The sequence below is a fragment of the Camelus ferus genome, chromosome 16 (assembly GCF_009834535.1).
Source record: "Camelus ferus isolate YT-003-E chromosome 16, BCGSAC_Cfer_1.0, whole genome shotgun sequence".
NCBI lineage: Eukaryota > Metazoa > Chordata > Mammalia > Artiodactyla > Camelidae > Camelus > Camelus ferus.
Window position 1 is genome coordinate 26,533,329 of NC_045711.1, and position 14,147 is coordinate 26,547,475.

At 49.6% G+C, this 14,147-nt stretch overlaps 2 protein-coding genes across 6 annotated transcripts in view; one reads left to right on the forward strand and one right to left on the reverse strand.

Annotated features, from left to right (window-relative positions):
- The window catches only part of SLC39A11 (solute carrier family 39 member 11), a 353,551-nt gene that overhangs the window by 11,140 nt on the left and 328,264 nt on the right, over nucleotides 1-14,147 (forward strand). For all 5 annotated transcript variants that reach the window (XM_032456952.1, XM_032456958.1, XM_032456954.1 and 2 more), the window contains exon 2: nucleotides 13,688-13,848. In XM_032456952.1, coding sequence (XP_032312843.1) covers nucleotides 13,834-13,848 — 15 coding nt within the window. In that variant the 5' untranslated portion in view covers nucleotides 13,688-13,833. The remainder of the gene's footprint in view (nucleotides 1-13,687; nucleotides 13,849-14,147) is intronic.
- Nucleotides 4,918-10,933, reverse strand: SSTR2 (somatostatin receptor 2). Its single transcript, XM_006176027.3, has 2 exons — nucleotides 10,607-10,933; nucleotides 4,918-6,682 (listed from the first exon to the last, which is right to left on the reverse strand). Exon 2 carries the CDS (start codon nucleotides 6,583-6,585, stop codon nucleotides 5,482-5,484), a length of 1,104 nt encoding a protein of 367 aa, XP_006176089.2. The 5' UTR covers nucleotides 6,586-6,682; nucleotides 10,607-10,933; the 3' UTR covers nucleotides 4,918-5,481.

The window sequence follows — 14,147 nt, forward strand, 5'->3', positions numbered from 1 at the left end:
TTCGAAAGCCTTAGGGAATCTCTGCATCTTGGAGGCATTGCCTAAAAGATGTAAAGTTATGTTGTGTGTGTGCACACACGGGTTGCATGTATGCCTCATATGTGCGTGCGTGCATGTCATGTGCACACACGTGAACGCGTCCTTCATATGCACGAGCATCACGTGGGCGTGCGTGTGCTCCGTTGCGTCACCTGTGCATGTCTGAGTGCACATGATGTAGTGAAGGGGCAGGTTAAACTGCACCTGAGAGCCTTGGAAGACCATCCATTTCTCCAGAGAAGTGGGATGCTGGTTTACGTTAGGAAAACGGCTAAGCCTGGGTTTTGTTATGTGGGAACCATTTGGGGTTCTTGTTAAAAAATAATACCCATGAGAAAAAAATATCATCTCTGCCAGGAATGACCATAGTCCCTGGCCTGGGGACAGGGAGCCTCACAGGAACTGATACCCAGCCATGTGCCAGGTCTGGGGGTGGAGGGACCCTGTCCAGGAAGGCATCGGTGCTCCTTTTTGGTACCTGGTGAATCTACGTACGGGTGGTTCTGTAGAGCTGATGGTGGACCTTACTCTTTTTGAGACTAGCAGTCCTCTCTCAGGCCCTCCTTGCCCTGTGCTGCTTACTTTGTAATCTGTTCTCTGGAAGGACCTGGGCCCACTGTGTCTCCTTCTGTGCCCAGGGCTACAGTCGTCTTATTTGGTAGATCCCAGCACGCCCCTCCTCTCTTCAGGGGCTGCCACTGCAAAGGGGCTTTCTCTGTTGCTCAAGCAATTGGAGGTCCCAGTCACTGAATAACTGGGGTGGGTAAAGCTATGGGAAGCCCCTTTCAGATTTTTTTAAATTTCTTTTTTGGCGGGGTAGGTAATTCGGTTTATTTATTTATTATCATTTTAATGGAGGTACTGGGGATTGAACCCAAGACCTCGTGCACGCTAAGCACTGCACTCTACCCCTGAGCTATACCCTCCCCTCAGATTTCTTTTTAAGTGGGCCTTGTGTCAGATTCCTCAACTGGCTTTTCCAAAAGGATGGGGTAATTTTATCTCTGACCAGTACCGTCCTTTTCTGCTTCCAGTGCTCCTTATCACAGACCAGACTCCAATATCCTGGCAAGGAGGTCTTTTCTCCCCCGAATGTGGTCCTTCAGTGATGCCAGGAAAGGAGAGAGAGATGGAAAAATAAAGCCTCTCCTTCTCCACGTAAACTCCCTCTCTGCCCACCTGAAGTTGAATCTCCGTGTCATTAGCTCTCTCTCCCCTGCTGAAAATCTTTGTCCTGCGGGAGCAGGCGTTCACGGAGCCCAGTGATGAAGCCGCAGTGTTTCATTTAATTGATAATCATACTCACTTTTAATCTTAGGAGAATCAGTCATGTTTTATGTTTAGCTTGGGTAAGTCTTGTTTAATATTTAGCTCTGGTTTTCAGCCTCATCTGGATCCCTGCAACCGGACACGTCTAAAGGAGAACACAAGATGCCCAGCCTGTGTTCGGTCACTACTGAGTTAAAGGCGAGGGTGGGCAGTCGCTGAAATTGGTGGAGGATGTGGGAGGTGCGAAAGCTCGTCCTTGAGCTGTTGTTCATTGACCTAGCTTGGGTAGTACAACCGCAGAAGCTTTTCAGCTGTACAGTAGAATACAGCCCCTGGTGTCTACTTTGCAGATGAGCTGCTAAAAAAAAAAAAAAAAAAAAAAAAAGAGGCTCTGCCTATGGGAATATTCCCAGAAATTCACGTATTAGAAGTAAAACAGCCACTTAGGTGAAGGTTTGCTTTGCTAGAACATTCAATAGGAAATTTGAGTGTTTTTGAATCGCAAAAATACGGATTAAACAAGTGGCAGATTCTAAGTTATTACAAGCTCAAACACTTGGTTTGCCAGCTGTTGTGGTTTTGGTGGTGATACACGTTTCTGAAACACTCGCTGCACCTTCCCAACCATGTATGGAAACTTTGGGTGGTTCTGTCATCACCCTTCTTCAACAAGGCCAAAGTTCATTTCTGTCTTTCATTGTAACCCGACTGTCTTGACTGAACAGACACATCTGGAGCTGGTCAGGAACATCTATCTTGACAGCCACCTACTGGCTGCCTCTCTCCATGACCAGGCTGTCCACGTTTCCAGCCCGGTGCTTGTATTTAGGGCAGCTGGGGCCAAAAGCTTCAATCCTTGTATTCCATCATGGAGAACAGGCTGGATTTGTGGAAGCCCACGGACTCCAGTAAACTGCCAGCTCTGGAAGCCCCAATCACCGACCTGCGTTTTCTTCTCTGTGTACCATTTGTGATAGATAAATAAATTTATGCAGAGAAACAGAAAGAGGTACAATGATAAGATGAGACGGCAGGGGCTGTTACACATCAGCGCACGCGACAGAGTGGCACAGTGTTACTAAAGCTCAGTGACACGTTCAGCTAAGGGCTTCCCAGCGGCTCCGACTGATGGAGTGTGACTCCCTTCCCTCTTCCTTTCCCTCCTCCTGCTTTTTCTTCCTCTTCTTTATAAAAACAAACAAGAGAAAGAAGTGCAGTGATCCTTCCACCATCCTGTGGCCTTCTCCTTGTCTCTTCCTCGACTGTCTCAAGCTGTGGCGTGAACCTCACCGAAGGTCTGACTCCACGTCCAGTGTTACTCAGCTCTCCATTACGGAGACGCAAACTAGCGTCACTCAACACAGGCCCCAGTGTCATAGCCTCTCTCCCGATACCTTTCTCACTAAATCCACTCTTAGGTTTAATCAGCTCTTAACTACCCTTGCTAATGGAAGGTAAGCAGTAGCTTGCATAATCTAAACGATCAGATATTCTAAAATCGTTACTTTAAAAAAAAATTTTTTTTAATGGGAGTACTGGGGATGGAACCTAGGCAAAAATCATTACTTTTTATTCTCTCTCAGCACCCAGTCGATCTGTCTTCATAATTACATGTTGAGTGGAGGCTAAGATTAAATTTTGGAATTAAAGTTATATTAATGTTTAAATTAAAATGTTTATTCCCTCTTTGGATCAAAGGAAACAACTGGAGAGCAAATTACCCTTGAAAGAGATGTGTGTTTCGCAAAGTGGAGACTACCTCTTTATATGGTAGAAAGCCGACTGCTTCTTTGGGCAGAATTAAAGCATCAATCTTACAGGTCCCGTCTTACAGCCTTAGAATCATCTTCCTGCTGAGAAGTGTCCAGCATCTACCTGGGTATGCCTTTTGTTTTAAGACTTTAGCTGGCTGCTTTGGACTCTGGCTTTCTTGCAAGCCGTCAGTTTCTCTGATCAGGGGGCATGAGTGCTATAAATTAGTCTACCTGCCTTGGAATTATTCCTACCAGTTCTTGGTCCCTTGGAATCACTCACTTCTCTAAGTAAAGGTCAGCATTTATGCAAAGACCAGGAACATCTCGTATTATAATAATGGTAAAGTTGGGTTTAAAGCATTTCATTGCATATCTTTCTTTGCTTGTTTTTATGAAGAGGAAGGAGGAGGCAGAGGAGGCGGAGGAGGAAGTGGAGGAGGAGTCAGTCTCCCTTAATTGTGGCTGCTAGGAAGTCCCAGGCTGAGCTTGCAGCTGACCTTTCCTTCAGTAAACATGTGGGATTTTGGTGCATGCGTTTTTGGGTAACAGTCTTTCCCACCGTCTCATCTTACAGTTGTCCCTCTCTTTATTTTTGCATGGACTTATTTATCTACCATAAATCTTACTGAACATATATTCTGGGCCACAGTAAGTGCTTTTGGGAATGAGGTGGCATAAATTACACAGACAGACAGAATAAAGGCAGCACATTAACAACCACCACAGGTGGAGTTCTTAGTCATTCCTGCTGTCAAACAGCCTTTGCTTAGGAAGCCGGAAGAGGCTAGCTTATTTTTAAATATGGTAAAATGTATGTGCGAGACACTAAGAATGAGGCTTTCATATAAACCTAGAGATGATGGTGTCCTGACCAACACCCAAGTGTATATGTCTTCAGTCCCTGGAAACTGATCAGCCAATGAACCGGGCACCATCTCTCTGCTTATTGCTGGTTTACAAGCCCAGCTGCAATTTCAGGAACAGAAAAATGTCCCTGATGGTGTGGAGCGCCTGTCTACGACAGTGCTTGAGGAGTAGCTCAGGGAGTCCGTGGATTAAAGGTCCATGTTTAAAGTTCATGATGAGGGTGAGGAAGGGGGCACGGCCATACCTATGAGGGATGGGGTCCCCTCCAACTCTCACATCTGCACATCCCCTGCAAGCTACCTAGTCATCAGAAGGTGTACGTGCTTACATCTTTGGAACAATGACCTCAAGTCTCTAGCATGCACTGTGACTTCCTTAGTGTCCAGCTTTGTATCAACTTCTTAAAAAAAAACCCTTTGAGGGGTGGTTGAATTCCATTTTCCTTCGCTAGGAAGCCATGTCTGCCATTTTAAAAAGCAATTTCATGGTTTCTTATAAAGGTGTAATTTTCCTTCATTCTTATTCATTTATTTTCATGGTGGGGAGAATACTGTTGTTTCCCACAAGAATTACAGTCCATTTTCTCCTTTTCATGTTTGTGATTCCTACCCGACCCCACACCCCCTCTATGGCTTCCTAAAAAAAGTTAAAGCAATTTGAGAAGAAAAATGTGCAATCTTATAACAAAGCAGACCTTGTCTTGATAAATGCAATGATAGACGATCAGGACCATTTTAAGTCCTTTTGGGCAGATGAGTAATTCTTTGATTATATCTAAGAAGAGAAAATGCGTAAATTTATGTTCTGGGTCCTCAAATATCTTCTCTCCCTCCATTCTTACTTTGACCTGACTTGCCTGAAATTGGTGAAGCAAATACCCAGGGGCAGAGAAAGGTTTTGTGAGGCTGGAAGCTTATACAGTTTAAGGAGATCTCTTTAAGAAAGAGAATACAAAAATACCTTACTTTTACAATTTTTTTTTTTTTTACAAAAACATATGGCCATGTAAACATACTGCCCAAGCAAGAGAGATCCCTGAAGCTTAAACTTCATTGGCTTCATGGTAAGTCCATTTCCGCAGGTACCATATTGAAATAAATGTCCACCTATACTAAGCACATTTGAACTTGCTACTTGTGTACTTGAACTCAGGAAACGCAGGGAATGACTGTACAGGGATGACATCGACATATACAAGTATAAATGTACGACCACAAGATTACGCATTGGGTTTTAAACACGCAAACACAGAGTTTTCTATTTCTGTTGAGCTTCAACATTTCTAAAGATCACACCCAGGCATGACCAGACGCTGAATTGTCTGCCTGCATTGAAATGTTCACTTTAAGGGGGAAGGTAATCAATTTAATGCATTATCATTCACTCAGACAAGCCTGAGTCAAACACTGTTCTCTGAATTGGGCTCATGCTGAGCAATTCCCTATTTTAGAAGCCAGGTGCGATGGGTGGGAGGAAGGGAGGGGACGCGATGGGGAGCACACTGCCAGTCGGCAGAGCTCGGCGTTTTATTGATTGATTTTTTCCAGGCAGTTCAGATACTGGTCTGGAGGTCTCCATTGAGGAGGGTCCTCTGGGTCTCCGTGGTCTCATTCAGCCGGGATTTGTCCTGCTTACTGTCACTCCGTTCCCCGTCATCTGTGCCGCTCACCTTGACCAAGCAGAGGACATTCTGGAAGCTCTTCTTGAAGTTGTCAGACAAGAAGGCATACAGGATGGGGTTTGCACAGCTATTAGCATAGGTGAGGACCACCACAAAGTCAAACATGCCTTTAAGGACTGGGGTGGGACTGATGGCCACAGAGACAGAAGAGACATTGAAGATGTAGAAGGGGAGCCAGCAGAAAATGAAGACGGCCACCACGATGGACACCATCCGGGTGACCTTCTTCTCAGACTTTTTCCTCTTGGAGGAACCCACACGGATTCCAGAGGACTTCACCTTGATGATAATGAACAGGTAGCAAAGACAGATGATGGTGAGGGGCACCAGGAACCCCAGGATGAAGGTGTAGATGATGAAGCCCGTGTACCATGCCCCAGATTCACCCGGCCAGTTGATGGTGCAGCTGCTTCTCCCCCGCTGGTTGCTCCGAAGCCCAGCATATATCATGATAGGCAGGATGACCAGCAGAGAGACTCCCCACACAGCCACGCTGATCATCTTGGCCGTCCGGGGTCTCCTCCACTTGGCCGACTTGATGGGGTGGACCACAGCCAGGTATCGGTCAATGCTCATGACGGTCAAGCAGAAAATGCTGGTGAACTGATTGATGCCATCCACAGTCATGACCACCCGGCAAATGGCCTTGCCAAAGGGCCAGTGGACCAGGGCCACCTGCATGGCCAGGAAGGGCAGCCCCAGCATGAAGAGCTCATCCGCGATGGCCAGGTTGAGGATGTAAATGTTGGTGATGGTCTTCATCTTGGCGTAGCGGAGGATGACATAAATGACCAGCGTGTTGCCACACAGCCCAATGATACAGACCACAAAGTAGATGAATGTGAGGACTGCATTGCTGGTCAGGTCATAGTATGGCTCTGTCTGATTTGAAATGTTGGCTGTCGCCACGGAGCCATTGAGGTCGAATGGAGAGGGAGGCCATGGCTGGCTCCCGTTGAGTAGTTCATACGCCATGTCCACAGCTGCCTTACAATCTGAGGCTCGTTCCAACCAGCTGAAGATCTTGTTCTCACCTTAACGGGTCTTGGAGGCGAAAGATCCACTGTGACATCTGTAAGGAAAAAAGGAAGATTGGCTCATCAGTCAGAGGCTACTTAACCTCTCACCAACGTTCTGTGTTTCTGGTTTGCCCTCTCAGACACTCTTCAGTCGAAAACTGTGTTGTCTTACATCAGTGTTAGAACTCCCAGCCCGTTCTCATCACTGTGCAGACTTTTTGAGTTGTTTTTCCAATAGCAGGGAAGGGTTTAAGTCATCACAGTTTATCTTGTCATCTTTGGTGACGCACATGTGGGAGAAGGCTGTGGCTGCAAAACAGCGTACTTTGATCCCTAAGTTGACTGATCCAAACTGTAAAAAGGCAGAGTTTGGAGAGGTCCAGCCCTTGACCTCAGAGGAGCTTGCCACCGGCATTCTTGGCCTTTCCCTGGGAGGAAATCTATGCTGTCTTGCCGAAGGCGTTGGAATCTTTCCATTCTGAAAACCTCCTAGTGCAAAATTCCCAGACTTTAGAGGTGAAAAAACCTAGGGTTCCACCCTGGGGCCCACATGACCTGTGCCTGGCACTTAATCGCTCCGACTCTGATTTGTTAAAATGGGGGTGTCAAGAGGGGTCAGTGATGAAGTGTGTGTGAAAATGCCTAGCATTGTGCTGGGCTCACAATCAGAACTTGAAAAAATGCTATCTTTTCCCCCTTTTTCATCTACCATCTTATTTATCTCTAACTTATCAAAATCTGCCTACATAGTGAGCCAATGTATAGTCTTAAATGTTACAGATAAAAATCTGGCTTGCTTTTATTTTTTAAATGTATGCTTTAGTTGATTTTTGTTTCTTCTGTTTGCATTTCTCCAGTACCCAAGGTTTGACTTCCTGATGCCTCAGAGAATCCTTTCCCAAGTCCCTCAGCAAGATGTTCATGTTCTCACACCCCAGAGAATTTGCCCCCGATCTCCTGATGAAGGACAAAAACAGGAGCCAGGTGTGAGGGAGGCAGGCTCATTCACAGAAGTGAATTCCAAACACTGATGCAGCTTGTTCACACCCACTATCCCCTTGGTCTTCCCAGCCATCCTATGAGATGGGGATAATTATCCCCATTTTATAGATGAGGAAACTGAGGCTTAGAGAGTTTAAGGAACTTGCTCCCATTCCCTTGCACATAACTGGTGGAGCTGGGATTTGAACACAGGACATCCAAGTCTTCTGCACTTTTCACAGCATCACGCCTGCTGCTCGGTGGATTGGAAAACTGGTGGCTGATAATTGGGCTTTGGTTTGAAGCAGCCGACTCCTGTTTTACCTCCATGCCAAGAAAGTAAGTGTAACACCACTGGCTTGGCCTAAGATATAAAACAATAGCTCAGCACATCATTAAATGATTTATTTTAAAAATATCCCTGGGGGACTTCTTTGTTCACAGGAATGAACCAGAGATGAGGTGACAACTTAGGAGGTGAGACAGGAAGGAAGCCAGCTCTTATAGGACGTGAATTGCAGGGAGACATGAACAAAGGACTTAAGAATGCCTTCCTCTCCTGGGGGATGCAGGGCAGGCTTCACATGAGGAGTGTTCGAGTTGAGTCTTGAATGTATAAAGAGTGAAGGGAGGAGGGCAGGGAAGAGGTCATTCTGGGAAGAGGGAAGATGGAAGATGGAAAAGGGGTGATGTGTTCAGCACATGGTGGGAGTAATTCACTTGGTAGACACATTTCCCCTGGGCAGGGCGCTTTTCCTGGGGCCTGAGTGAGGACTGGAGATCGCTCCTTTATGCTTGGAGAGACTGTTGATGGCTTACAAGGACTCAGCAGCAACAAGTGCTTCAGGATCCTGGCCCACCTTTGCCTCTTGATTCATTCCGCACCGCCGGGCGCACTGCTTAGCCTCTCTGTGCCGATTTCACGACTACACGACTGTCTGCAAAGTGCGGTCTGGGCTTTGTAACTGACCTTTCTGCAAAGTACTTTGGGGACCCAGGATTCAATGTCTGCATTGGGTAAAAAGCATAAACTGGCAGCTGCTCAAAACAGAAGCTTTCAAGAAACCATTTGTGGTATCCCTGTATTAACTTGGGTGGTTTCCAATATCATTTCCAACCGTTTTGTTAGTTACTTTAATTCTTCCGACCCAGAATCCTATTTAAGCTGCCTGCATTGGAGAGCACATTAATCACCAGCATTGCCCATCTATGTGACATGCAAGGTCACACTCCAATGTCTGGGTAAGACTGAAGATCCCTGGGCTGAAGAAGTCCTGTCTAGAGCTTTTGGGATAGAGATCATGATGCAGGTGGGTGAGGGAGGATTGAATGCTGATCTCCAGCCCTGACTCTGCTTATTTGGCTGGAGTCTCACTTAAAGGGATGGAATTGTGTAGGGTCATTTTTTTTTCTCCAAAATAGGCTGAGAAGCAGCATTCTCCACTTTTGAGAGAGGCAGCAACAGACAGAGTTCAGAGCTTGGTGAAAGCAGAGATGGTAAGCTGGGTGGTCAGTCCAGAGTGAAAAGCCTCCTCCAAGGAAGAAATGAGTTTGAATCACAGTGAATCATTTCATCAACAGTGAAGTCAGCTGTTTAAGATCTCTGAGTGACCTCTGTTTCATTTGTGTCTCATTGAAAGTGGAGTCCAATGCCAGGCACACTGCTTGCTGAATCGTGGTTAAATTAAATGCACCAGGAAGTTTGGTTTTCTGCTTTATTTTTCTAGGCTAAGAATTGTTAGATTCTGGAATTGCCTGGTTGTTGGTTTCCTCTGAGACTGAGTGCGGCTCTGTTGGCAGGGGCCTTGAGAATAGTCCGGCATCCCTCCCCTGTCAGAGGGGCTGTGGTTCCCAGCCTAAGAATTGAGCTTTGGGATGGGGACGGCACATCAAGGGTGGTCCTAAATCCTATTCAGCACCAGTTTTTTTCCCTTCTCTCCAGCATCTTCCCCCTATTCAGCCCAAACCCCAACTTCCCTAGGGCCTCCTAAACCTGAGTGGGTCTCTGGACCGCTGGAGCGGGAGCCCCACCGGTGGGGAGAGACAACAGTCAGGTGCGGGCCACCGCGGCGCTAGAGCGCCTAGGAAAAGCGGAGGCAATGCTGGCCGAAGGGCATGGGAGGGAGCTGAGACTCCAGACCAACCAGGTGGGTCCCCAGGCTGGCGCAGAAAAATTCTCTTCTTCATCCAACTCGCTGACCGTCAGCGTTTCCTAAAGGTTCCCTGCTATTTCTAGGAGGACGAGGGGGAGATTAAAGATTGTCCAGGCAGCACCCGCATCTCTAAACGCAGAGCAGGACCTGCGGATCAGGGATGGCCTGGAGCGGGCGATAGCCGCTTAGGGATTTGGCCGGCGGCTCCGGGGCGCGGGGCCACACAGATTTGGTCTCTTCAAACCTAGGCAAACTGTCCACTCCGCCCCAGCGCTGGGAGAGCGGACCTTATACCGCTCTGGATCCGTCTCCGAGGCGGGGCGAGGAAGAACAAGGGAGAAAGAAATCCCTCTCTCCTCTGCTCCGCCGCCTGCCGCTCACACGCTCTGCTCTGGGGGTGCGCGTCCGCAGGAACCCCCTCGGTGACTCCCCGCCGGCCTCGCCCCCCCTCGCTTCGGGGCTCTTTTGCAAGCGGCTGGGAGAGAAGTTGTCCCCTTTACAGCTCCCACCGGGACACTCGGCTGGGAGACGAGGACTGGACAAGGGCGCATGCCTCCCACACTAGCATGCAGCTGTGCGGACACGTCCGTTCCAGCACACACGACCCACTGTGCGCTGCTCACGCCGGGACACAGGCTGTCGTTAATTCCCACTAAAATTACCTCCCTCCACCCCCAGAGCACAAAGGTGGAGAAACACGCACCGGGACATACACTTAGGCACACCAGGGCACGCACCACCATGCAGATTCATCCAGGTGCCCAAGTGCGTCTCTCTCTCTCCCTCTCTCTAGCTCTCTCTCTCACTGGCGCACACACACGCACGCACTCCAACACACCTCACCTTTGCCTTTCCGCTGTAATCCGTCAGCTCGGTTCGCCGGCAACCAGCGGCTGTCCCCAACCCAGCAGGGCGCACGGGCGCGCAGCCGCTTGGCCGGCACCCCGCGCTCCGTGTCCACAGCTGCCCGCTCCACTGGCCCCTCGCGCCGCCGAGAGCTCGTCCTGCCCGCAGACCCCGGGCGCCGAGTGGCACCGGGTGTGGGTGACCAGCGCGCGCCCGCGCAGGTGGCTGCGCCGCCTGGACTGGCGGTGCCGATCGCGGGCCCCTCGACTCATTCCCCCACCCCCTCCCCCCGATTACGTCACGGCAGCTCGCCCCGCCTGCCGGGTCCTGTGGGCGTACAGGGGTGAGCGGAGGGTAGGGGAGGTGTGCAGAATCCTGCGGGTGGCGGCTGGCTGAGGTCGCAGCACCCAGGGTAGAGGGACCCGCGTGCGGAGCGGGAAGGGTCCAACGATTTCAGCCTCCCCCAGACCCATGGTAGGGACATTCGCTGTCTTCCCTCCGCTTTCACAGAATCGGTTCCGTTTCACCCAGCATATTCCAGGCAGCTGAAGTGGCGGCCTGGTGACCCAGACTCGCTCTGGGACCTCAGCTCTCTCTTCATTCAGACAAGTTTGCAAAACTGTGTCGACCATGGGTCACCCCCAGGCGCAGGGCCAGGGAAAGGGCCGGGAGAAAATGGGTCCAAGGGGAAAGCACTTCATGCAGTGGCCAACCAACGCCCCGCTGCACAGGGTGTGAGACAGCACATGCGTTCAAAATTTCAGTTTAGGGAGCGGAGGCTTAGCAGGGGAGCGACTTACCCCAGCTCTCCCAGCTTTCCACAGCTTGGAGGTTCAGTGACCTTACAGGCAGTCGCCTTCCTTAACCTTGTCAGTGGGCACCTGCTGGTGCCACTGGGCACAGCCCCTCCTCCTACCTGCTGGGAGGGAGCAAAGGGACACGTACAAGAAGTGGGAGTTGTGTCACATTAAGTTACAGCTATTTATTTTTTGACTGATGATTCAGCCTCTGTTCCAATAGTTTAATAAGTCATAATCAATCCTGCAGCCTCTCCTTCCTAACCTTCCTCCAAGCACACACATACACACACACACACACACACACACACTCTCACCATCCTTGAGTACAGTTTTAGAGGATGGGAAAACAAAAAGCAAACGCCAACAACAGTTTTCTCTGTGGGCTGAGCTGCCTCTGACTGTCCACGCTATTATCTGATTTGCAATTCATCAGTGAAAGTCACACCCCACAGGCTGTTCAGCAGCTAGAGTGAGCCCAAGGGACAGGTGAGTGACCCGGGAAGGTAACCACCAAGCAAGGTAACAATCAACTGCTAGTTTCTATCTTGGCCAAACTGTGTCTTGAGGTACGCACTGCGAAGGTGGAAATCAGGGGTTACCGCTGGTTTTGTCTCCTGAGATGTCGGTCATGTTGAATCATTATCGTGGGGCTCAGAGGCTGGATGGGTGGATGACTGCCTCATGTCCCAGCCAATCTGGGAGCCTGCTTCTTTCTTGTGTGCAGGTAGAGGGACTGGGGTGGGTTGCTAGCCAGAAGAGGCGCGCCCTTGCTCCTTTCCTAGCAGGAAGAGGGAGGGGTGGTGGCAGTACGGGGGTGGGAGCAGAGTGGAGTTGAGGTCAAGAGACCTCCACACGCTCGCCTGTGGGGGACACAGCTGCTGCACTGGAGCCTGTTGCTACTTCTAGTTTACAACCAATGACCAAACTGGTTGCCAGGAAAAGAGGAGGAGAAGGAAGAACTGGGAAATGCCCACTCCATTCTCAAATTCCTTTCCTGGGGACCAAAGGTCTTGAACGGCTGGTGCCAAGCTCTTGTATCATTAAAAAAATAATAATAACCAGTTTTCTAACCTATGCAAGACATGAAACAGTGGCTCTCAATACCCGCCTTCCCCTCCACCCTGCAGGTAGCCCTGATGGGCCAATGCAAGTTTGTTTGTTTTTTAGTTTTATATGAGAACTACCAGCAAAACCAGGTTGCCCCCAAAGGATCAGCTGAATAACCATCTCCCTTCAGAGCAGTTATCTGGGGCGAGTAGCTGGCGCCCCCACACCCCGACCCTGACCCTACCCTGTCTGCTTGTTGGTTTGCAACCTTTGGAGTTTCCCAGGTGAAATTCGAAATTGCTTCCCCTGTACACGGAGGGCAAAGAGAGGCGAAAGAAAGAGGCAGACACTCCAGATTGGGAGGTGGCAGGTTTAAGAAGCAGGAACTTACAGAGGAGGCTTATCTTGGGCCCTGCAGGACGCGCCCATACCCCCAGAATCCTAGAAGTGTATACAGCGGCCTTATCAGGGTTCAGTCATGTATTCAGTCCAGATGGTCTCAGCAACACATTGCTCTCAAGGCTGTGTCTTTGAAATAGCTCCTAGTGAGGGAATGTACATTCTGAGGACAAGGGAGGGGACCCTGAGCTCCCTCCAATTGCCCGGGTCCGGCCCTCTGGTCAACCAGCGGTCACGTCTTCTCCATGACCTTCTCCAACGATGCTGGTTATCTTGGGTGATCTGATACACTGAAATCCCCCTCCGCCATGCTTTCCTTGGGAGGTCTTCCCTCCCCCCTCCCCACATAGGTCAGATGGGATGAGTCCAGCTTGGAAAAAGTGCTGGCTGGATCGATCCGCCTCAGGCACGCCTGTCTCCACCGCAGGGCTGGGTGAGTGGGGTCTGAACAGCCTTGACCTTGACAGCAGAACCTGCCTAATCTAGAGCAATTGTTGATTTTGTCGGATAATAGAGGCTCCCTCTCCCCGCTTTGAATGCCTTAAAAGCGCCGTTCAATTTTGCTGCCACCTGCACTTGGCGGCTACCCTCAGGTTCCGGGTCCCTCTTTGAGTCCTAATGGCTATTCTTTCTACTTCCCCTCCATCTGCTGAATGAAGTCTGCACTGTCCCCCGTGGGGCTGCACCCCCCCTCCCCCGCTCTGCAGCTTGCTGAGTAACTAAGTAACCAAACCTTGAGCCAGAAAAATAGAGGGGTTGGGGAGGAGATAACCTCCACGCTGGCTTGTTTGATATCTTTAAAGCAATTAAATAATACCCTTCTCTCTTACAGCATTTATCAGAGAGACAATAGGCAGCAGGAAATTACGAACAGGAGCTGGACAAAGGACCAGGCCAGTGCTCAGCCTGTGACATGGGGAGATACTGGTGAATTCAGCCTCTTGAAGAGAAGTGCACAGCCCAGGAGCGCCGACGTGAATGCCCAAGTCCCAAGTAGGTCATTAAGTCTCAGCGGCTTAGTAAATTAAATGGCGGGGAATAGTTACTCTGCAATCAGTTTAGTGGAAGGAAGTCTTGCAATTAAGCCTAAAGGAAAGCGGGAGAGCCCTGGGAGGAGGCTTGGACCTAGCTGGGAGTGATGGGTGCCCAGCTAAGCATCCGATGTGGTTTCTGTTGTCTCCATGGGAATGCTAAGGATGAGGTTCACCATTTCTGTGGCTGCGGGAAGGGCAGGGCTCCTGCGGTGGGGAACACACAGGTGTACAGAGGAGGAGAAGTTCCCCTGAGTGTTC

Coding starts and splice junctions, on each gene's coding strand:
- SSTR2 (XM_006176027.3), bottom strand. CDS start 6,585: ATGGCGTATGAACTACTCAACGGGAGCCAGCCATGGCCTCCCTCTCCA.